This window comes from Meriones unguiculatus, chromosome 12 (assembly GCF_030254825.1).
Source record: "Meriones unguiculatus strain TT.TT164.6M chromosome 12, Bangor_MerUng_6.1, whole genome shotgun sequence".
Taxonomy (NCBI): Eukaryota; Metazoa; Chordata; class Mammalia; order Rodentia; family Muridae; genus Meriones; species Meriones unguiculatus.
Window position 1 is genome coordinate 29,359,475 of NC_083360.1, and position 22,507 is coordinate 29,381,981.

The following is a 22,507-nucleotide window of genomic DNA, read 5'->3' on the forward strand; positions in this document are numbered from 1 at the left end:
CTTACATCCTGCCAGGTACCCTCTTTAATGCAGTGCCTTCTCGGCTGCCTCTCCAGAGCCAGTATATCCCTGCTGCCTCCGCCTGACCCTCTTCTCCGTCCTTCTGCAGGCTGTTGGTGGAGTGATTCCCAACAGACTGGGTAATTCCCACCAGGACCCCTCTGTGTAGCATAGCCAACATCACCATCTGTGTCCCCAGCAAAGCGGACACCCCCTTCTTCCGGGACACCTCAGCAGTTTGAATTCTCTTCTAAAATGTCACCCCTTAACCCTGTTTCATATCTTAGCAGTTGATGGGGAGCATGGGCAAAGCCGAAGGAGCAAGGGACCCTCCATGCCCAGCATGTGAAGCTCATGGTAGACTCTGTTAAGAGGACTGTTTGGATGGCCCCTAGGCCCTTCCCTGCAGGTTCAGGGACCCTGCACAGAGTCGGCAAAGTCAAGGCCTTTCTGCAGGGGTACTGTCATGATTCTCTCTCTATGGGGTCGGGAACAATCGTATAGAATGGGGCACAAAGCACTATTTCAGAGTGATAGGCAAGGGCAGTCACTCCTTCGTCCTCTATTCCAATGCCAGCAGCCTGGACACAGAGAGGCTGGTGAAGGCCTTGCCCCCACAGCACAAGCCAAGCCCCAGAATCCAGTTCAAAGATGGGGACATAGGGATTCTCACATATAAGCTTGTTTCTGCGTTTGCCATATCCAGAGAGATAGGCCTGGCTCAGCCTCTCTGCCCAAGTCACATCCATCAGCCAGTACAGCCAAATGAGATGGCAGGGTCGTGGGGGTGCATGCTCTGGCTGGTCACTTAAGTAAGTGAACACTTCTACCCCAATCCCACAGCCTTGGAAACCCCGGGGGAGACCCTCTACCACACAGCGCATGTCCTTAGAGGTCTTTAAGGTCCCCGTACTGTCCAAGCTATGGACTTAGCTGCTGCACTGGCCTCAAATCAGGGAGCTGGCATTGCTTACTCCTAGAACATCCTGTCGTAGCCATTGGCAAGCAAAGGCAGGCTCAGCATTTTTCAATCCCCAGAAAATGTCTGACCTGAGGCAAAGGATTTCTGGGAATCTGGTGCATTTGTAACACAGAGAATCAATCACAGCCAAAGAAAATGTCCCCAAGGAAAATGACCCTCCCCAAGGAGGGTCAGCCAGCAGAGTGGAGGGAAAGCTAGGACCAGCCTACACTGACTGCCCAGGCAGCAAGGAAGTGCCCACAGCAGGCCTCCCCACAATTGGGTTGGCAGGCTGGAGAAGGAGCATGGCTAAGGGAAGGAGGAGACAGGATGAAGCAGGTGAGCCAGGACTAGAGTCTAGATAGAGCCCCAGTGCTTAAGGGACTGGAGTCTAGATAGAGCCTCAGTGCTTAAGAGACTGGAAAGACCAGACCTCAATGTGGAGCCTTTGAAGGCTGAAGACAGAGAGCTGGGGCTAGGCTCTGTGCCTCAGTGAACTTGAACAGGTTCCCCAAGTCTGGGCATTTTGTTTAGGGTTTGATCCATTTTTTTTTTCCAAGATGGTCTGGACAGGTGAGTTAAAAAAGGAACAGAGAGAAGCAGGAGGAACCTGCAGCCTAAACTCAGGGAGAAAGAGATGGAAGGTTCAAAACCAACTGACATCCAAAGTCATAGGCCAGAGGGGTGCTGTCGAGATTCCACGAGGTACCTCCCCTCTAGCTAAACTCACTGTCTTCCCAAGGGAACATGACTAGCTGGTCAGGAAGGTGTGGGTCCCCTATACCCCAAGTCCTTTAATTCAGTTTTGGCTTTGGCCAGCATCGTTTTAAGACTCAAATACTTACTAGAACAAAACAGACAACAGCATATTATTGCCTATTTTTTCCCTTCCCACAGCGGCAGGCTGCTCACCACCTGGCTATAACCAGGCACGTCTCTGTTCCTAGTCTGCTCCAGAGCAAAATTACGTGTCCCTCACCAGAGGGTCCTACCTCTCACGTCCTCTCAGGGTCCATCCTTGCCCTCAGTGGGAGAGGGCCCTGTCCTCAAGTGGTGCCTTCTCCATCTCCCCCCCTTTGGTCCCGTGGTGGGGTAATCAGCTATACCAAAGTAAAATACTGGCATCCGTAGTGAGACGGTATCAGAGGGAGATGAACAGTGAGGGCCACCCCTGCTACTGCATGATGTCAGGGAGGACCCTGGACCATAGACTCCATATAGACCCAGCACTGAAGCTGAGCATCCCAGACAGAAAACAGATGGGTGTGGAGCTCTTCTATTGGCCAATGTGCTGACCCTGCCTGCCTGCGGCCCCATTCACTTCTTTCTATCATATTGCCTCCTTGGTTCTGATTGAGATCTTACCTACAGGGCTTGGCCTACCAAAGCCACCACTCACTTCTGAAAAAGGGACCCAGGAATCTGTGGCACTCACTCATGAGGCAACAAGGCCAGAGGTACCCCTGGCCTCCAGTCACCTGGCTCAGGACCAGCCACCCAAGACCCAGAGCTTCTCCCAACCCTTAGGGCTGCCCTTGTCAGGACGGGCACCCTCCAGCCTTCACCTGCTGAGAGGCAGGCTTCTTCCGAGGAGTCCCCACTCCTTGTTGAGTGCGCTGTCATTCCTACTTCCACAAACCTGTCCTGAAGAGCTGAAACCCCATGGGCTGCAGTTTCCTTGTCCGTTCTCTAGCTGATATACACTTAGGCCAACCCCTCAAATCTGACTCCTGAGCTACAGACCATGACCCAGCTGTCCATTGCCCACTCCTAGACAGTCCATCCAGTCATGCCCCAGAGCCATTTACCTGTCCTTAGCTCACCACCTCACTCTGCTCGCCTGTTCCAGGCTTCCCAGATGCCACTGTCACTCTACTGCCCAAACCCTTCCCCATCCCACAGGGAGATTCCCTTAACTCTAAATCCTCCATGCCTGCACTGAGCGCTGCGATCCAAAGCCAGGTGCCTACCTGGGTGTGTCGCAGTGAGTCCAGAGGATGAAGTAGCCATGACCTAGACCAAAGACAACAGGGGTCAGTGTGTACATCCCACTCACCCTTTATCCTACCCCCTGAGCCCCAAGAGACAGAATAGTAAATTCTAAAAATGATATAGGTCTAAGGATCTGGACCACCTATAACCTGGAGGGCCATATCTGTATCATCTAGACACCTTTGTTCTTAGACTCCACAGCCCTGACCACCCAAACGATGGTTTGACACAACAATCCAGGAGACAGTTGAGGCCAAGGCTGTTCGGAGGAAGTTTACAAACAAGGGTTCCCAGGCTATTCCCTTCCAGCTTATGGTGCAGCTAGATTCCACTGCCCCTCACCTGAGTGGCACCAGATTTCTGAACAAACAGGGCCACTTGGCCCATAGTGACCACAGTGTTTACTCTCTGGCCCTGGCATGCTGTTTCTATGCCTTACAGAGGCCTTCTAGGAGCCCACAGAAGAGACAAACATTCACCCAACCCTGGAATGAGGCCTGGGCCTCTGCTTCAGGCAGAGCCTGGCCAGGGAGTAGATAGAACAAGAGAGGAAACAGCTTAGAGTAGCTGAGCAGGCAGATGAGGGAGGATAAAGGCTCAGCTGAGCACATTTGCTATCTCATGCGCGGACCTCCTCACTCCAGCTGAGAGGAAGTGGAGGCGGAAGCAGCAAGGGTGCCTGCTGTGAAGGGGCCGATAACCATAGGTTGTCACACAACCCAGGGCAGGTAACCATAAAGTCACACAAACCAAGTGATTCTGAAGGAGCAGCGAGGTAGTGGGGCCTTGTGGTGGGAGGAGAGGGAGGGGAACTTGACACCCAGCTCCACCCAGGCCAGCCTTGAGAGCCGTGGTCACGTGCCCACGGTACAGGCAGGGATGCCCCCGGGCGGGCCACGCAGGTCTAACTGCATCACTTATAACAGTCCTGTGCAACCTTGGGGGCCCAAGGTGTAAGAGAGCCCCCAGGATGAGAGGTGGACGGCCCAGAGGCAACCACATGCAAGCGGTACTTTGTCACTAAGCAAGAGGACAAATCTCAACAGCGCTCGCAAAGAGCATCTGCTCAGGGAGGCCCATGGCTCTACAGGATCCGCACCAGACCCTGGGCATGGGTGGATCACAGTGCGACAAGGAAAGTACATGATCAGCTTGGGCCCTTCGGGGGGCTGTGTGTGAGGAGGGAGGTCTCAGACCAGTGACCCATCCGTAGGCCCCTGGCTTGAGGGGAAGCCTCCACCCCATCAGCTACCCCATCTCATGAAGAGGAGTCATGGCTGGTGACCCTGGGTTTCACAGGGAGCCCCAACCACCGATGCCTTTGCAGACTGCTGGGGTTGATAGTGTCTTGAGGCATGGACTGGGCAGAAGAAGAGCCTGAGATTGCCTTTCCCTGGAGACTTTCTACTTGACCTCTCCCTTCTCCCAGTGTGCCATGGTGTTCCCTTTCTTCCTGAAGTGAGGACTTCCTGCCCATAGGCCAACTCCCACCCGCCCCCAGGTCCAGGGCCCAGGTAGTGAGTGGGTAGACACCCAAGCTCCAACAGCAATGATGGAACCTACCAGACCTACCCACCTGGGCTCCCCTCTTCCTGTTGCAGGGAGGTCCCATGCAAGTACAGAGTACAGAGAACACGTGGCTCAGGCCAGAGCAGCGCCTGCTCCTTTGACCATTACCCTGGCTTCCTGGCCCCAGAACTGATATCTCAGCCCTTTTGCAGGAGGGATACTTGGCTCCCTCTAGTGAACACACATCTGCTGGATGCTTCCTTAGGGATCCCATCAAGACCCTCAGGCCAGCCCATGAGGTGAGGACAGTTACCCATCAATGGAGGAGGAAACTGAGGCTCACAGAGGTACAGTGACTCGCAGGGTCACCCAGTCACTTGGGTTTCGAATGTGGCCAAGCCCCCAAACACTGCTTTTCCCTACACAGCAGCTTGGGGGAGCCAGGCTCCCAACTTCCAGCAGGGCTGCCAGAAAGGATGGAAACAGGCAGGCAGGGAGGGCCTGCTCAGAGCTCTCGCTGCACAGAAAAAATGAAATGGGTTGGGTTGGATTCAGGGTTGAGTGAGTCTGAGCTCAGAGCAAGCCCTGAGGGGAGAGATGAAACACCCAACACTGCACACGGGCAGTCCGGGGCCTGAGTTTGAGAAACCACTGCCAACCTCAGTGTGGTTTCCACAAGCCACCACCCACCACACACGCGCACACACACACACACACACACACACACACACACGCACACGCACACGCACACGCACACACACACACACACGCACACACACACACATACAACGTGTCTCCAGGCCCCAAGGACTATCCAAAGCCACCTGTCCTCTTTCCCACAACCACACACCCAGACCTCAGGCTAAAGGCCCCTGGAGTTTCCTCAGTCCCAAGCCTGGCAGGGGAAGTGGGCCAAATGGAACAAGGCAAGGCAGTAAGAAAAGATAACTTTATTTCCAGTCTGAGAATGTATTACAAACAGATCTTAAAAACTCAATAGAGCAACACGATTGGCCGCAATGCAGGTACAAATCAAGGCTTTTACAGGTAAGTTGGCCTGGCAGATTGAAACCATCGGTGCCAACAGAGAGACTCATAAGGGGTGGGCACAGCCGCACTGACCCTCTGACACAGGGGAGCAGAGCATCTCTGCTCCGTGCAAGGGAACACACAGCCTGGGTTAGGAGACGGCCCAGCACAGAGCCAGGGTGACCTGTGGGCAGGGCCAGAGCCCTCCAAATGCCAGCACGGCCCTTCCTTTTTCCACCTGGTCCTGGCCACCAGCTTCCTGGTCCCAGCAAGGAGGCACTCCTGAATAGGGGAACACTACTGGGAGGGTTCTACGAGACGCCCTCCAGCAAACTGATCTCGGGAGCCTGGGCAAACTCAGCCTCTGGGAGGTGATGCATACTCCTGTCAGGCCACCCACTTCTCAGAGCCCTCCAGGGGCTCAAGAGCAGGCTGATCTGAAGCACAGAGGGGGCGTCAATGCCACAGACCCCGCGAATCATGGAGCCTCCTGAGCGTCAGTTTCCTCCCCACAGGATGGGACACCGCCCCCACCTGTGGGTGCTGCAGGGTGACGTGTAAAACAGATCACACATGGACCGTGCCCGGTCTCTGGGCTGCATACACAGAGCTGCCGTCTCTCAGAACTAGGGACTCCAGAACAGCTGCAGTAGATTTAATTTTGGGTAGGCAGTGTACCTGTATACTGCAGAAACGACCAAGAATGACAGAGGGCCAGTTATCCCGGAAGAGGACAGTGGACCAGGCCAAGCTTTGTTTTCTCTGAGAACTGACCTCAGCCGTGGAGGTCTTCTGCCCCTGACAGTGCAATAAATGGCAGGAGCCCATGGGCATAGCACCCTTGTGCCGATCCACCGGGTGAAAAGATAGGTGGAGAAGCTGGTTCAGGGGCTCTCCTGACCCCAACCTGACCAGCCTCCGTCACTGGCAGCCACAGCATCTACCTAGGGGAGGACAGCCCTGTGGTTGTCACCCTGCCCCTGAGGCCCCTGTTACAGGTCTGGTGGCTTCTCAAAACAGCACAAAGCACCCCCTCTGCAAAGAGGCTAGGGCCCCTCCTCTCCTGTCTGGAGGGGTCGTATCCAGCCCTTGGCAGCAGCGGCCAGCCTGCTATCTCAGGGAGGGGGCTTTACCTTGAGTCCGCCACAGACTGAACATGACAAAAAGAAAGCTGGAGGCAGCCCTGCGTGGGGGCTGCCTGCTTCCCAGGACTCGCCAGGGGATGGACTGGGCAGCGCCGCTTCACTGCCTGGGCCTTCCGTTGTCTGTCCCCGTCTTCGAGCTCCCATAGAACTGGAGGGACACCCCGTGGATGCCTGACCACCCAAGTCCGTGGCTGAACTGTGCTCAGAGCCGCCCTGAGCAGCTGGGCCTGGGTCCCTGGGACCCTGGCGCAGGCTTCGAGGTGTGTCATAGTGGTGTCGCAATGAAGTGGGCACCTGGTACTCGGCCGCCCCCGGTGGGCAGGCACACAGTCTGGGTTCAGGTGCGCTGGCGCCAGGCGGCAGGCTGAGTAGGGACCCAAACTCCTCTCCTGCCCGCCACACGTCCAGGCTGCTGCCCGCATAGGATGAGAAGCTGCCAGAGTAGGAGGAATGGCTGCCTGTGGCAATGCCGCTGTCAGAGGAGCTCTGGCGGCCGACTTCCTGTAACTGCCGAGGCCGCAGTGGCTTGAGGGGTGGCCTGGAGCCTCCCAGCATGGCTTCTCCTGAGCCCTGGGCGGCCACCAGCCCTCCTGGCCCTTCCTGGGATGTGCCGGCTGAGGACGAGGACTGCTCCGGCCACGCAGTGAGCCGGCTGCTGGCGCTGATGTCTGAGTGACTGGCCTCAGAGGAGGAACTGGATACGCTCCGATCATCCCCTGAGACAAAGCAGAAACTGAGGCTGCTGTGGGGTCCAAGCAGGTGAGGGGTGGTCTCTCGTCCGAGTGCTATGACAGTCTACTCCTCCCCAGCCCCTACACCTGGAAGCTGGATCAGTAGGCCAGGATCCTCGGGACAGCCCCTTCCTCATCCAGCCCCTGGCCCGCTTTCAATGCCAGCCTTTTCAGAGCCCCTAACCTTCCTCCCACAGCCACTTCCTTGGTCACAGTCTGGGTCTCTCCATCTGGACCCCACCATCTCCTCTACAGTGTCCCCTGAGGCAGGTACCTGCTTACAGCCCTTTCATGCTGTGGATCTGTGACCCAGTTCCTGAGTTCCCTCCTCCTCTCCTAGCCCAACTATTGTGACTACCATCCTGGCCACCTTCTAGCCCAGCCAAGGCCTGGGGCAACCCACCCTCTTTCACCATCCCAGACCTTTCCCAGGTTGGACATACCAGTCCACATATTGTATGTGAATGGATGAAGGAAGAATAGATGAATACACAGGAGTAGGAGTGGAAGAAATGAGTGGCTAAACGTATGGGTAACAAAGCAGTAAATGAGCAGGAAGAACGATGACTGGATGGATGGATGGATGGATGGATGGATGGATGGATGGATGGATGCATGGATGCATGGATGCATGGATGCATGGATGCATGGATGGATGGGTGGATGGATGGATGGATGGGTGGATGGATGGATGGATGGGAGAAAGCATGGCTGAAACAGATGACAGCTACCTGCACAAGTCAGAGGTCATGAGCATATACACGAGGGGACTCCAACAGCCCATGCAGAGAGATTTGCTGTGTGGCCGAGTGAAGTGGGAAGGACAGTACTTAGAGAGAGGTCCCTGCAGCCCAGATGAAATTAACCACTGACTCTACCTCCGCTGCCTGGCCGGCCAGAGTGTGAGAGCAGGCTGAGCCGCTTCTCTAGCTGTAGGGCCTCCAGCGCCTCCTGGGCAACACGTTCCTCTGAGGCCAAGGGTCCCCCAGGACTCGGGTCTGTGCAGAGAAAGAGATCGGTGAGGCAACAACCACCCCTGCACCACCAGGACACCTGGTGAGTCCAGAACCTTCAGAGCCAAGGCAGCTTAAGATGGCTCCTTGGAGCCAGCTCTGCCCCATGCCTTGGCTCACCTGCAAGGCATCAAAGACAGGGTACCTAAACCAGCCACTCAGGCCCCCTAGATGCCAAGCCCAGGCCTCTCTCTGTAAGCAAGACCCCATCTGCCCAGCCTGTGTTCTTGCCCCTGTGGACATGTCCCTGAACTGCCCAGCCTGGGTCTCTGTCCCTGTGACAACCCCACTAAGACAACCAGATCCCTCTGTTCCACCCCCACCAGCTATGGGCCTCCCTTCACCAATAGTGTCACCTCCTCAGTCCCACAGCTCCCCTGGTTTAGGAGAGGTTTGCTCAGTCCTGGGTCACCACACCCACTTCTCAGGAGCTCCACTTTGGTCTGAATAAAATACCTCCATAGTTCTGTGGCTGGCAGGATGGTGGGACCTTTTCCTGGTCCCTTATCATCTCCCATCCCTGAGCCGTACCATTATAGGTGACAGCAAAGATTTCCACCCTGTCCTTCCCACCCTTCCCCTGCTGCCTTTGCTGAGGTGCTCACACGCAAGGACCTCCTGGAACATATCCATACTGCCTGTCTACGGCCCTTGACAATGTCAACATTCCAGGCTGTGAGCAGTCAGCAGTCTGACTGCTCCTCTGGCTCTGTCCATGTTCCCTGCACGGCCACTGGCACGAAAAAAAGCTACCTTGTAGCAAAGCCTCTGGCCACCCCTTTCTAGCTCACAGCCACCTCCCTCCTTCCTTCAGAAATACCCTGAAGCACAGCTGGTCCCAGAGAGCCCTGAGAGAGGCTTCTATGATTGGCACCTTGCTGCCATGGGCTTCCTCAGCTCTGAATGGCATACCTCCAGCAGTAGTGACACACATCTGTCCCTCTCTCCCCAGTTAGAGAGGGTCACTAAAGTATCAGAATGCTGTCCTCAGAACAGGACTTTCCAGAATCCTTCCCTTCCAGTTTTCTCTAGGCTCTGGGTTCTCATGTGGAAGGCAAAGGCCTTGCTGGGCCTGCACAGCAGCAAACCTACAGAGTGGGGCGGGCGCTGCTCAGAAGTGTGCATCGCAGGATCCCCTCACCACAATGGGACTTTTTTAATGCACAGAGGACAGAGCCCTTGTCCTCCCACAACCTCTCCCTGCAGGGGGTCAGCCCTATAGGACTCCACAATTGCGCTAGCTGGATGCTGACGACGGTCCACACAGTTGATATGCTAAGGTGACCCAAGACCCCATATACTGGGCAGGACACCTGGCAGCTGCCTTGTTTGAGCATTCCCAGGTGATATGACAGGGGCAACTGTGGGGCAGGTCTGGGATGTCCTATCAGCCAAACCATCCGTAGTGGTCACCAATGGCCCTATCTGGGGACAGCCCACTCCCTGCTGTGTTGGGGAACAACTCACTTCCAAGATGAGCCATCTATGCCATCCTTTGCCCAGTGCCATGCCCAGTATTCTCTTCACCCAGAAACATTTAAAACAAGCAGGAGAGTGGGTACCCCTAAAACCCAAGTCCTGCTCCCAGGCACACCCCAGTGTCACACACACTTGGGTGTGTTGTGAGGTGACTATGCTTCTAGGGACCTCAAAAGATGTCTTTGGGGGAAAACATGGTCTCTCTACACCCCAAGACCCTGGTGGTCCCCTGGCATTTCCCCTTTGTTATTATACAACTGAAAAGTAGAAAGATACCAGCAGGGTGCGCTGCCACATTGCCCAGACCACTGGGCAGCAGGAGGGCTTTGACCACAGGAAAGTCCTCAGGATCTCCAGCGGCTAACTCACTGGCTGCTCTGGGGTGGGCAGCAAATATGAAGGTCCTGGTGGTGCCCGTGGGTCCGGCTCAGCACTTGAAACTGTGTCCCCTACCCCCGGCATGGTGACCATGTAGGGACACAGCAGATGGAGCTTGGACCATCTGTGTGTGGCCACACCTGGACACCATCCATTGGGAACCATCCATATAAGCCCCCAACTCATCCTGCTCTGGGTTCCTCAGTGCCAGGGCCATCAGCCCGTTAGCTCCAGCAGCACACCTGGCCAAGATGCCCTTGGCAGATTAGGAGTAGGACAAGAGGCATATTCTATGGAGCGAACCCAATATACACTTTGAAACACACACACATGAACATGCACACGCACACACACACACACACACACACACACACACACACACACCAGATAACCTCACAGGGTGGTTCTAGTCCAGATGCCAGGCTCAGACACCCTGGTCCTGACCCCTATGTGCAGAGACAAATCAGCTGCCCACATGCCAGCGACCTAGGGCCAGGCTCTCTCTGCCCCGTCTCCAAGGTCTTGGGCTTCTTACTGCCCAGTCCCTGTAGCTGTGGCTCACCTGCCTCAACCAGAAGGCTGTAGGCTCTAGGGTTCCAATGGTCCATGTCCATGGAGGAGGGGCAACTCCAGGAGAGCCAGGCCTGAGACATGCCAGCAGACCCCTTAGGAACCACAGTGGCTAGAGGGCTGTAGTCCCAGGCCAGTGGGCTCTAGGGTTCTTAGTTGTGGATGGGAAAGGGCAGGCTACCTCACTAGGCTGATGAAGCAGGTTACCAGTCCCTTGGACAGCAAGTGTACCATCCTGTAGCATCCCCACACATACCTGGGAGAACTGGCCGGAGACCGAATGGGCCTTTGGTCGGTGAGATGCCCCGGACAATGCAGTCAAACAGGAAGCTAATCTGCTCTCCTTCATCTGAGGACAAGAAGAAGACTCCAGCCCCTGGAGAGGAAAGACAGAGAGATACAGGGGGTGGGGGTCAGCCAGCCCCAGCAGGGGTTGGAGAGATACCCAGAGTAGGCCTTGAGCAAGCAAACTCCAGCCAGAATCTAAGTGACCTAATACAACCTCATGAAGCCGCATGCCCACAGCACCACCTTTCTGTCTTTTCTGCTGCTAAGGAAGCCCATCAGTGCCTCACATGTAGAACCAGCCATGCCTTGGGCATACCACCCCAGGCTGACTGGAGCTGGGCCAAAGAAGCAGCCTTCTCCACCTGCAACAATCTATCCTCGGGGTGCTGAGTTGAGTGCTGTCTCTTTAGCAATGCTGAGGGACTGGCAGGGAAACTCATGCCAAAATGCCAGCTGGGTGTCCTTCCCAAATAGCACTGCATGGCCTGAGCCCAGTGGTCCCACACCTCACAGGCGTCCTGTCCCGACTGCACTGTCCAAGGCTACTCTCCTAAAAGGATGTTCACCAGCCCACAGCATGTACCTCCTACAGGGAGACACCACAGGACAGGCCACTGTATGCCCTCCAGGCTCCCTCAGCTTCTTGAGGCTTTCCCCCAGCCTGTGCTAAGGTCAAGGGAAGCACTTTGGGAGGCCTCCTGGGGTCTCCAGGGGCTTAGGCCGACATCTCAGTATGGCCATCACTGACTCAGACCTTCACCCAGGGTTGTGCCAAGTCACCTGTGGGCGTGCCCATCCCACAAACAATCAGTTGTCGCTCTGCCTAGTGTGGTGATCCCCACATCGAGTGACCTCTCCCCTTCCTGGAGGTCAAATGGTAAAGGGGGACCCCTGAGGTAGCACGTGTGTCCCAGGATTGCCTCTGGCCCCCTGTCCACTCAGCAGAAGGAAGGAATGGCATGCAATCAGCCCAGGGTCACTCGGGCAGAGGAACCACGCAGGTACTGAGAGCCTCTGTGCCCAGAGAAGCCTAGAGCAATGAGTCAGCAGTGAGGGCACCCCCAGGCCATGTGCCATCAGGCACCAGGCCGGCCCTCCTGCTGGGCCGTGCCTCCACCAAGGGTGAATGAAATCCTTCCCTGGCTGAGTGAATGACAGAGCAGCCAGGATGGCTGCACCCACCTACTGAGCCAAGGCCACGTGGCTGGACACTTGGTATGTCACCACACAAGAATCTCTCTCTGCTCCAGGCCTCTGCCATTGCCCAAAGAAAGGCAGGCAGGCTCCATGCAGGAGGACTCTCAGGGATAGAAGGCAAGGACAGCTCTGGACGGCTGGGGAAAAGGTAAGAGCTGAGAAGTCTTCTCACTGAATGTTCTGCCTCCAGGTCACACTCCATCTTTGCTGAACAAACATGGGCCTTCCAGGGGACTCAGCCAGTCCCAAGACATGTGGGCTGCAGTTCCCCCTGTGTGGCCATCCCACTGCACACCTGTGTACCTGGGACAGCACCTGTGACTGCTGAAGCTTCCTGGTGTCCCGAACTACCATTCTTGTCTTAGAGATAAGCAAATGAATCCACAGTAGGCAGCAATACCCATGAGATGGACAAGGGCATCTCAAGCCTAGGGCAGAGGCCACTGGGACACTGCCCAGCACCACAGAACTGGTTCTACCAGGATTTTGTGGACCAAAAGAAGAGGTGGGACGCAGAGCAAAAGTGGACAGCTCCCCTGATGCCTAACCAGGAGGCCACCTCTAGAGGCTCACCAGCTCAGCAAGGCCCCAGTGGACCTCGTGGAAGAGTCCTACAAGCCAAAAACTGCGCCGGTTAAGTGAGGTATTTTCTGGCCATCATCTGCTGGCCACTTCACACAAAGCATCTCGTGCTTGCTCCCTCTCCCCAGCTACCACCCCACCCACTGTAGGGCTCAGTCAGTCTGGCCCCAGCTCTCATGGAAGGCCAGGCTTCTAATCCTGAGCTTACAGGCAGCTGGCAGAAGCCACAGGACAATCAGTCCCTCGACTATAAAAAACCACATTACCGAAGGGAGTGGAGCCGGTCCTGCATTCCACCACGGCGGCGTCTGTGGAGTATATCCCTCACGCTCCAACCCAGAAGACACAGTCAGACAGACAAGGCCCAGGAACCTAGCAGCTACCAACCTAGGTCCCAAGTGCCCATGTGGCATCCTTCCTAGACACCCCATCTACACCGTTTCTTCCCCCCATCTACATCCTTAAAGGACACCACATGCAAGGGTCCATCAACCTGGGCCTTCAGAGTCCAGGGATGAGGCCTCCTCAGGATACATTTCTACTTCCTATTCTGTCCCCTCTGTCCTCCCTACCTGCCCAAGGCTCCCAGAATCACCCAGGGCTCCCTAAACATGCCTGCCCTGCCTGGCATCCCTCTACATGGGAGATGCCCATCCATACTCCTTAGCATGTAGCAATGACCTTTAAGACAGTATCACGGAGGTTCTCAACCTTCCTAATGCTGTGACTCTTTAACACAGTTCCTCATGTCGGGGTGATCCGCAACTGTAAAATTATTTCATTACTACTTCATAGCTGTAATTTCGCTACTCTTATGAATCGTAATATAAGTATCTTTGTTTTCTGATGGTCTTAAGTGACCCACAGGTTGAGAAACACTGCGATGCCACCTTTTACTAGTTCCAAACTCTGACCCTTATCCCCAGCTCTGGAAGCCAGATGCCCACCCTGAGGTGCCTTCACCTCTGACATAGCCCCCGTGAAGCTCACTCTGCCTCGTATCCCTTTTCCTGTCCGCTGCACTAGACTCCAGACCAAGCACCTGTGACAGCGACCCTGGTGACCTCCCAGGACCTGCTTCCAGAGGAGCCACCCTTAGGTAAAAGTAAAGAGACACCTACAGGGACCTTCTCTTTGTTGTTCATTGGATTGTACGTTCCAAGAAAGGCCAATGCCCAGGTTCATGTCCCTGTCCATGTGACTGCCTGTCCATGAGGCTAGTCCCACTTCCCTCACCAACTCCTGGCCAGCCCGAGCCTCCTCTGAACAGTATAAAGTGACAGCAGCAACACTCTACTCTTCCAGATCACTGAGGGAGCCTAGCACCACCCACTGTGCCTACCTAGAATGACCCACCCCAGGGAAAACAGCTACGCTGCTGGAAAAGGAGCTAGAAGAGAAACTGTGGCCTCCCTATCAACCACAGCCCCTGCTATCATCTTGGTTTTCACTGTTTGAGTGACCCAGTCTGTGCCTAGAGGGACAGAGATGAGCCACCTCATTGAACCCTGCCCAGAACTCTGACCCAGAACTGTAAGTACCAGAACGGACACTGCACTCAGGGTGCTCACTGCGCAGCAACAGGTAGCACGAGGACCCAAAGATGGGGAGCCAAGAGCTCTTAGGATGTACCAGCTTTTGATCCCTCGGAGAGTGTCCTTGAAATCACTCTGACAATGACCCCTAAATATACACACACTTCCAAATGGCTCAGGCTTGCCTCAGCAGAGACCAGCTTCTCCCTTAATGGAGTATGGGGACATTAGCCAAAGACCCTCTCAGCTTGTCACTGGGTTGCTTTGACAGCACCTTCATCAACTCATGGAACCTTCTATGCAGGCCCAGATGAGGCCACTCCTCCATGACTCCTATTCCTCTGGCTGCTTCTGCCCTCTTGCCATTTCTTTGTGCCTCGGGGTGCCTGCTCACCCACGCAGCCTACACCAGTACAGACTTCCTCATAGGCCTTGACTCTTCTGTTTCTTGAAGACCAAGCTGAGGTCTTGGTCCTCAGGAAGAGAGTGAGGAGCCAGGCTCAGCTTAGGCATGGAGGGGTCCCTTCCAGACCGTAGGAAGGGGAGTCCCCAAGGCCCAGCTCAGGCACATTGCAAGTGCACAGGGCCACAGGAAGGCCTGGCATGGTGGAGTTGTTACTTGCTCTCCTGTATAGATAAGGAAGCCAAGGCTTTGGGCTCTATCACAAGTGTTCTGAAGAACTGCAGTCAAATCACTGTCACCATTATCAACATCTCCAAAGAGTGAGGTTTCTGTCTACAACACCTAATTTCTCCTGTGTAGCAGCCCGAGCTGAGGCATGAAATCTCCATGTACCCCAGGAGGTCATGTGGCCTGTTTCAGAGGTCAGAGGGCCCTGTGCCTCTCCACTCTCTTCTGTCTAGAACAAACAGCTTGCAGCAAATCAGCCCCTGAGGACACAGATGGCGGCCTCTGACAGCTGGCAGAGTCTGAATTACCTAGCAGCTGGTCCTGCTCCCTGGCTCCCAGCTTGATGCCCACTCTGCCCGAGAAGGCCTTTTGTTCCTCAAGAGGAAGAAGGGCTGGCACGTGGCGGATGGAACCCTGGGGTAAGCAGCCAGCCCCACCCTGCCTCAGGAACAGCTGCTCACACAAACAGCAATACATGAGCTGGGCCATTTCCGCCACCGCCCCCACCTGGCCACAAACACCCGTGGCAGCTCACGCTTTAGTCTTCTCTTCTTCAAAATGGAGCTAGGGCAAAAGTCCCCAGGTAGCAAGGCCCCATGGGCTAGGGCATGTGAGAGTTTAGATGTGTCCCTCTCAGGGTCCTGCAGGGTGGCTCTCATTGTGGCCAGCCTGGGCTCTGTGTGACAGCAGGTTCCACACTGATGGGACCTGGACTCACTCTGTATGCTGATGTCACTATATGTCTATAAAGGGAGAGGAGTCCCCTCAAATCCATGCCAGCAAAAGACACAACTACAGGCCTGGAGACTTGTGACAGGCAGCCACAGAGTCCAGGCTCAATACCAGCCACTGAATGCAAGATTTCTCTGGAGGCCACAGTGGCCCTACAAGTGGCCACATCTCTTGAATGTCACTCTAAGTCAAAAGGCTTTGCTCTGGACGCCTCCTGTTTGGGATGCCTGCATCACTGCCCCTGCTTCCCATAGACATAGTGCTAGAAAGGCACTGAGCTCCAAGAGCCAAGGGTCCTCATCCCAGCCCTGATCCTGCTGCCCCACCTCAGCATGGAGCCCTTCCTCTCCCATAGTCGCCATCTGGACAGCACTCCTGGAAACCACTGGCCGTGCAGCTAAACCTTCCTGTTCTTGTCTGGAGAAAAAGCAGAACCTTTTAAGTCCCTCTGCCCCTTCCAGACTTGTACCATGGGGCCTGTAAGTGTCATTCCCAAGTGCCCAGCAAACACTGTTCTAGTGGCCCAGCCTGGGTCAGTGACCAGCTCTCTCATGCCTTGGTGTCCCTTTCTTGTGCCTTTCCCCAGGACTCCATGTCTTTATGAGACCCCTGTGAGGTTATATTTCACTTTTGTGTATCAGAATCATACAGGGCTATTTGTTTCAAATGTGTTTTCCAGATCTCACCAAAGGGGGATACAAACTGTCTCCAGTGGCCATGATTGTGAGTGGATGGATGCTGGGGGCAGAAATGATGCCAAGGCTTGAGATGAACTCCCTGGAGACTGTAAGGAGATTCCACAGGAGGAGAAGGACAGGCCCAGTACCTGAGAGAGGGCCACCAAGATGATCTGACCTAGACTCGGGGACAGCCGGGCACCCCCTTGCCGTCTGACACTGACGAAATTCTTAGCATTAGAGGACCCTGCCATGCTGGGAGTGTGGAGATGGTCCCAGGAAGCCTTGCAACTGGCAGAAGCAGGGTTAGTTCCCTCTGCAGGAACTTCTGCTCATCCTTAATGTCAGCCTTACCTGCCCTCCATGACAGGTCTCCCCATCCTAGTCTACCTGGGTTGCCTTTCTACCGGTTGCCACTAAGCCAGGGCAAGTGGCCCCATACCTCTCTTCCCCACAAGGTCCTTGACATACAACTAAACCAAGAAGTTTGAGTAGGTGAAAAACCACACTGGGGACAGGGTCACCTCTATGCTCTCTGGGGAGCAAGCTAGGTTCTGGAGGGGGCAGGACCATGCCAGGGTCTGTACTCAGGGAAGGAAGAGAATGTTAATTCTACATATTCAAGATCTGCCAAAGCCTTCTGATAATGCTCTCTAGTCATCTGTCCTCCAAGCTGGACAAGCCATGTGCACCATGATGCAAATTTTATAACCATCATGGCCAAATGGTAGCTCCCAAAAGACCTGTCCACATGTATATACAGTTAGGGTCTTTGCAGATGGGCTGGTTTGGGATGTAAGCACAATAGTATCCTGGCTGATCCAGCTGGCCCTACAGCCAGTGACAGAGAGAGATAGAGGGAGAGAGAGACACAGACAGAGACAGAGAGACAGACAGACAGACAGAGATACCAGCTGTGACACCAAAAGTGCAGTTAATGAGGAAATCAAAAATAATCCCAGGAGCCCTAAAGGAAGGTCTTACTGACCCTTTCATTGGGGACTGTTGGTCCCAGACCGTGAAGGAGCCAATGTCTGTTGCTTTAACAACCCTGTCCTGGTTTGTGGTTGACTCCAGACACCTGCTGCTCCCTGAGCCACACTAGGCTGCAGCTCTTTTCCTAGGTCTGCCCACTTATAGGGTGGACACATGGCTTCCAGTCACCCTTCTGCCCACCTGCCTTGTGTCCCAGGTTGTGTCAGGGAGTCACAGCTTGTCTGCAACAGTTTCTCTCTGTGTGTCTCTCTGTCTCTTTCCCCCCTTCTCTAATCCAAGACAGGGTTTCTCTGTGTGGCCTTGGCTGTCCTAGACTCAGTTTGTAGACCAGGCTGGCCTTAAACTCACAGCAATCTGCCTGCCTCTGCTTCCCTGAGTTCTGGGATTAAAGGTGTGTGCCACCACACCCAGCTGGCTGCAGCAGTCTCTGTGACCAGTTGGAGGTGGGCCAAGTGTGTTTCTATTGGAGAACAGAGCCCTGGGGCACCTGTCAGGAGCAGAGGGGTGGGCTTGCCCAGTCAGTCCCTCCATTCAGGTCTTCCCAGAGAGAGGAGGCATCTCTCCTGGAGCCCTGTGGACAAACATCCAGTCAGGCCGTGCTGATCCTGGCTATGGTATACAGGAGCTAAGACCAACCTTATGTCTCACAGCCTCCTCACACTACTCAAAATCTGGGCTCTAGATGACAGGGGCTCCCTGGCCCTGATGTAACACCTAACCATGGTCACCACACAGCCTTTTCCAGCAGCCAGTGACCTGTGGGCCAAGTAGGATTTGAGCTGGAGGGAGAGAATTCCCAGCAGTGCCAGTGCCAGGGCTATGAAGCAGGACTCAGACTAGCCGGCTCCAGGCACAGTGGTTCCAGGCAGCCTCCCGTAGCTAATTCAGGACCTTGCTCAGAAGCCTCGGGTCAGCCCTGAATAGTTCACCACAGGCACAGGGAAAACACAACAGCCCAGGTCAGGTGCTTGCTTTCTCAGCAGAGCTAACAGGCAGTGCCCAGGATGATGACAAGCAGAAAGGAGCCCATTGGCACCAAGAAACCGAGCTGTAAATTCAGAGGCCCCAGAGGAGAAATGTGCCCAGTCAAAGTGAACAGGCCTCCATGGAAATGGGTCCTCTAGCCCAGCCCACCTGGGAGTCTTGCCTGGCCTGGAAGGCATGCTGGCCAGCACCACCCCTAATCTGGAAATCCCACAGACCTTGAAGCAAGGATCCCTCCCTGCTCAATCAGAGTGACCCCGGCAACTCCTAAATGGAAAGGCTCCCAGGAAAGAGAGGCCGCTCTATGACTGACTGGCCTGCAGATCCCAGCTACCAAATAACAGAGGGGCCCAAATGGCCACCCCACCATCCCAGGCACAGGTCATTCTGGAATCCTCTGCTCTTGAGGCCTGCCAAGGGAGCAGGCTGGGTACCACAGCTGACATGGGAAATGGCTGTGCTTGCCACAGTGCTGTGATATCATGTTGCCACAGTGCTGTGGTGTCATGCTGTCCCTTTGTCCAGGGAAGGATGTTGCCTTGCCTCAACTCCTTTTGTGTCCCTTCTCTAAGCATCTCTGTAGATCACACTTCATCTCCCCAAAGGTCCTCATAGGACTGCCTCCCACTCAGAGGCCCAATGTCAACTCCCAGTATCCAACAGAGACTGTGGGGCATGGTGTCCACTTCAACTCAGCCCTTTCGGAACTCGAGGTCCAGGCAGCAGACAACACATATCAATGTCACCTCAGGACGAGGGAGGCATCCCTCCTGGAGCCCTGTGAATACACATCCAATCAGGCCATGCTGAGCCTGGCTATGCTCTACAGGGGCTAAGCCCCAACTTCTTATATCTCACACCCCAGTATAGGTCAGGGGGACATCCCTGACAAAGGTGGGGATGGGTGGGCGGGTTGCAAGAGTCTCAGAGGCCTGACCTAGGAATTCCACCACTCAAGGTCTGGGCCTCTAGACAACAGGGGCTCCCTGGCCTTGATACAGCAACCAACCATGGTCACCTCAACCCCATGAGAGGGCAGGTTGCCAGGAGGGTGAGCACCTTGGGCACCAGCACAAATGTGCAGTGCAGCTGGCCTCTTAGGAGAGGAAAGGGCTCTGTTCCTTCAGTCACTGCAGGTCCCTACTCCCCCACCATACATGCAGTCCCCTCAGAGAGCAGCATGGGGTGGGGGTGGAGTCACTGCACCAACTCATTCCTAGCATGAAAGGCCTCACAGTCCTCCAAACACCACCCATCCACTGAGATCCCACCCTAGCTACCAGACACCATCCTAGCACGGCTGTCACATTTCAGCACCCATTTTAGCCTGCTCACATATGAGTTGAGGCCTGCATAGCGTGGCCTCTGGAGACTCAGGGATAGGACCTTTATACCACCCAGGGCCAGACCCTCCCTTCCCACATGTGGCCATCTCACTGTCGACATTCAGGCAGCTCTGGGCAGCGCAGCAGTGAAGGTAGCTGTAGGGTGGGGGTGGGAGTTGTCTAAAGCAGGAGCTCTCAACCTCTGGGTCGAGAACCCCCACTGGAAGTCGAATGACCCTTTCACAGGGGTCGCAGATCAGATACCTACATTATGATTCATAAGGGTAGCAACATTACAGTTATGAAGTAGCAAATAATTTTACGGTTGGGGGTCACAACCTGAAGAATTGTATTAAAGGGTCGCAGTGTTTGGAGGGCCGAGAACCACTGGTCGAGAGGAATTTTTGGCCAGTGAATGCAGTTCTCTGACTGTGGCATCCATGAACCCCCGACTCATGCACTTACTTTTTTTGTCTTGTTTTCATTCAACTTGAACAGAAGCGCTCTGACACCAACCTCATACGCAAGCAACACAGTGACACCGGATTGCTCTCTGGAGTTTCCCAGGCTCCCTCAAGCTCCCTCTCATCCCCAGAAACAGCCAGAGCTCAGGCTCTGCTGAATGCCATGCCCAACTTGAGCCACTGCAGCTCTGTTGCTTGGGGACCCAGCCCACAGCCTCCCATCAGGTCCCCAAGCCAACATGCGTAGGCCAATCAGCTCGAGTGTCCCCAGTATCCCCCCCACACAGCATACTTACAGTACCCACACCTGGTCCCGCCTTCGAAGATGAACCCATTCGGCACGGCCCCATAACGCCGGAGATCAGACAGCTTCCACTGCCCCGTGACGGCTGGAGGGATGTCTCTGGCCAGGACGAGGATGTCATTGCAGAGGTGGAGAGTAGCCGGACCACTCTCCAGTTTGGTGCCAGGAGCTACTGTCACATGGAACCTATGTACTGAGGGCCAGACAGTGGGCAAAAGGGTATTACCAGGGGGTGGCTAAGGGGGGAGAAGTAGCATCCCGGGAACAGGCTGATGAAGCTGAGAAGAGTCGAGAAGTGCTAAGGAGGTCAGCGGGCCCCACTTAGGTCCTGCCCATATGCCAGGATCTTCCTTAGTCAGAGTCAAGCATATTCTCTGAGGGCACTGACCACCCTAACATATTTAATGTAGGTCCCGTGCAATGAGGCCACCCCTTGGGGACCCTTCCCATCAAAGCAGCCAATGTGGTCTCATTTCAGAGATGGGAAAGCAAAGTTCAGGAGGTCCCACTTCGGTGTGTGGCATGGAGTATGTCTCACCCTGCGCCCAGATTAGGAGGCAATGGTTGGCAGGTCTGCCTGCCACTAGCATGGCTCAGAGGCAGCTAGAAGCTGCTGCAGCTGCTTCAGCTCAGAGCTTTGCCTCGAAAGCCTTTAAGGAGCACAGTCCGATTCGTTCCTTCCTCCCCTCTCTCTTAGGGCACGCTACTTCAGAAGCCCATCCCTGTGAGCCAACAACAGCCTGTCTACCTGCACTGCCTATGTATAGGCACTTCGTCTCTAGCCCCCAGAGCCAGAGGGACCCTAGTAATGATGCCACCTTGTCCTGTTCCAAGCTGTGGCCTTGGGTTTGTCCTTGGCAAGCTCACCCTTAGATCTACAGGGGTCTGTCAAGCCACATCAGTTCTCTATTGACATCTGTTGAGAGGCTGGGAAGCCCACCACTTAATGGGATGATCTCTGTCTTGCCTGGATGGTGGGAGGTACAACCAAGCTATGAACCACCACCAGAGAACTCTCTAGAAAGATGAGAGCATTTATACTAACACTGCCTGCCCTGGACCTTCACTGCACTGTCCACACCACAACTCTAGGACTGGTCCACCAGGCTACATTGTTCTTGGATGAATGAAAGCAAAGCTTCCGCCTCAGCTGCCTAAGTCTCAGCACGTGTGGGCAGTATGTCTTATTAGTTCATTTATCATCATCATCATCATCACATCATCATCGAGTGTGAGATATGTAGGAGTGCAAGTGTGCACATGCCTCAGGGTGCCTGTGGAGGTCAGGGGACAATTTTCTAGAGTTGGTTCTCTCCTCCTACCCTGAACTCCTGAAAGTCAATCCTGTGGCTTCCATGGATCCCTCTGCATGAGCTCTGCAATGGCACAGAACACATGGGTCACAAAGAATGGGGGTGGGGAGGGTCCTTCTTTAAATGACATAGGACCAGCTCGGTTAGCTAAGGGTGCTAGTTTTAACAGGATCATTTTGGGAACCTTAAAGGGCCATGGCACCAAGTCCATCCTCAGCCCCTGGCCCAAGCACCCAAAAGGGCCCACCTGAATCTCTTACTCTGAGACACCCACCCATTTTCATCTCCTCTACAGATTCCCTGGGGTCTCATTCATCTCTGCGGCCCACATTTGGTGAAGGATTCTGGGGCCTCACCACAAACCTTGCACTCATGGCACTCACCCTCGCCCAGTGCATAGCGGATACGGGTATCCCAGGCACACATGGCCTCGTGGCTGTCAAATCCCAGCATGACAGCCTGGGACAGGCAGATGATGGCCAGAGTGTGGGCCAGGCCCTCATAGGGCAGGGCAGGCTCCAGGCCACAGATGTCCTCCAGGGTGAGGCTGCTGCGCTCCCGCAGGCCCTTGGAGCGTTCACACCTGTCCTTGTAGACCAGCATCAGCAGACAGTCTGTTCAGACAGGCAAGAGGTCATCAGGGTGCTGCTTATACTGTTCATTGCCTCCACC

General features: G+C 55.0%; 1 protein-coding gene across 1 annotated transcript in view; it reads right to left on the minus strand.

The window, feature by feature from the left end:
* Positions 1-22,507, minus strand: part of Dok7 (docking protein 7) — a 32,005-nt gene that overhangs the window by 1,431 nt on the left and 8,067 nt on the right. Inside the window, exons 3-8 of the mRNA XM_060365453.1 lie at positions 22,219-22,449; positions 20,515-20,715; positions 11,064-11,183; positions 8,246-8,365; positions 6,625-7,352; positions 2,932-2,974 (exon numbers count right to left, since the gene is read on the minus strand). Coding sequence (XP_060221436.1) covers positions 2,932-2,974; positions 6,625-7,352; positions 8,246-8,365; positions 11,064-11,183; positions 20,515-20,715; positions 22,219-22,449 — 1,443 coding nt within the window. The remainder of the gene's footprint in view (positions 1-2,931; positions 2,975-6,624; positions 7,353-8,245; positions 8,366-11,063; positions 11,184-20,514; positions 20,716-22,218; positions 22,450-22,507) is intronic.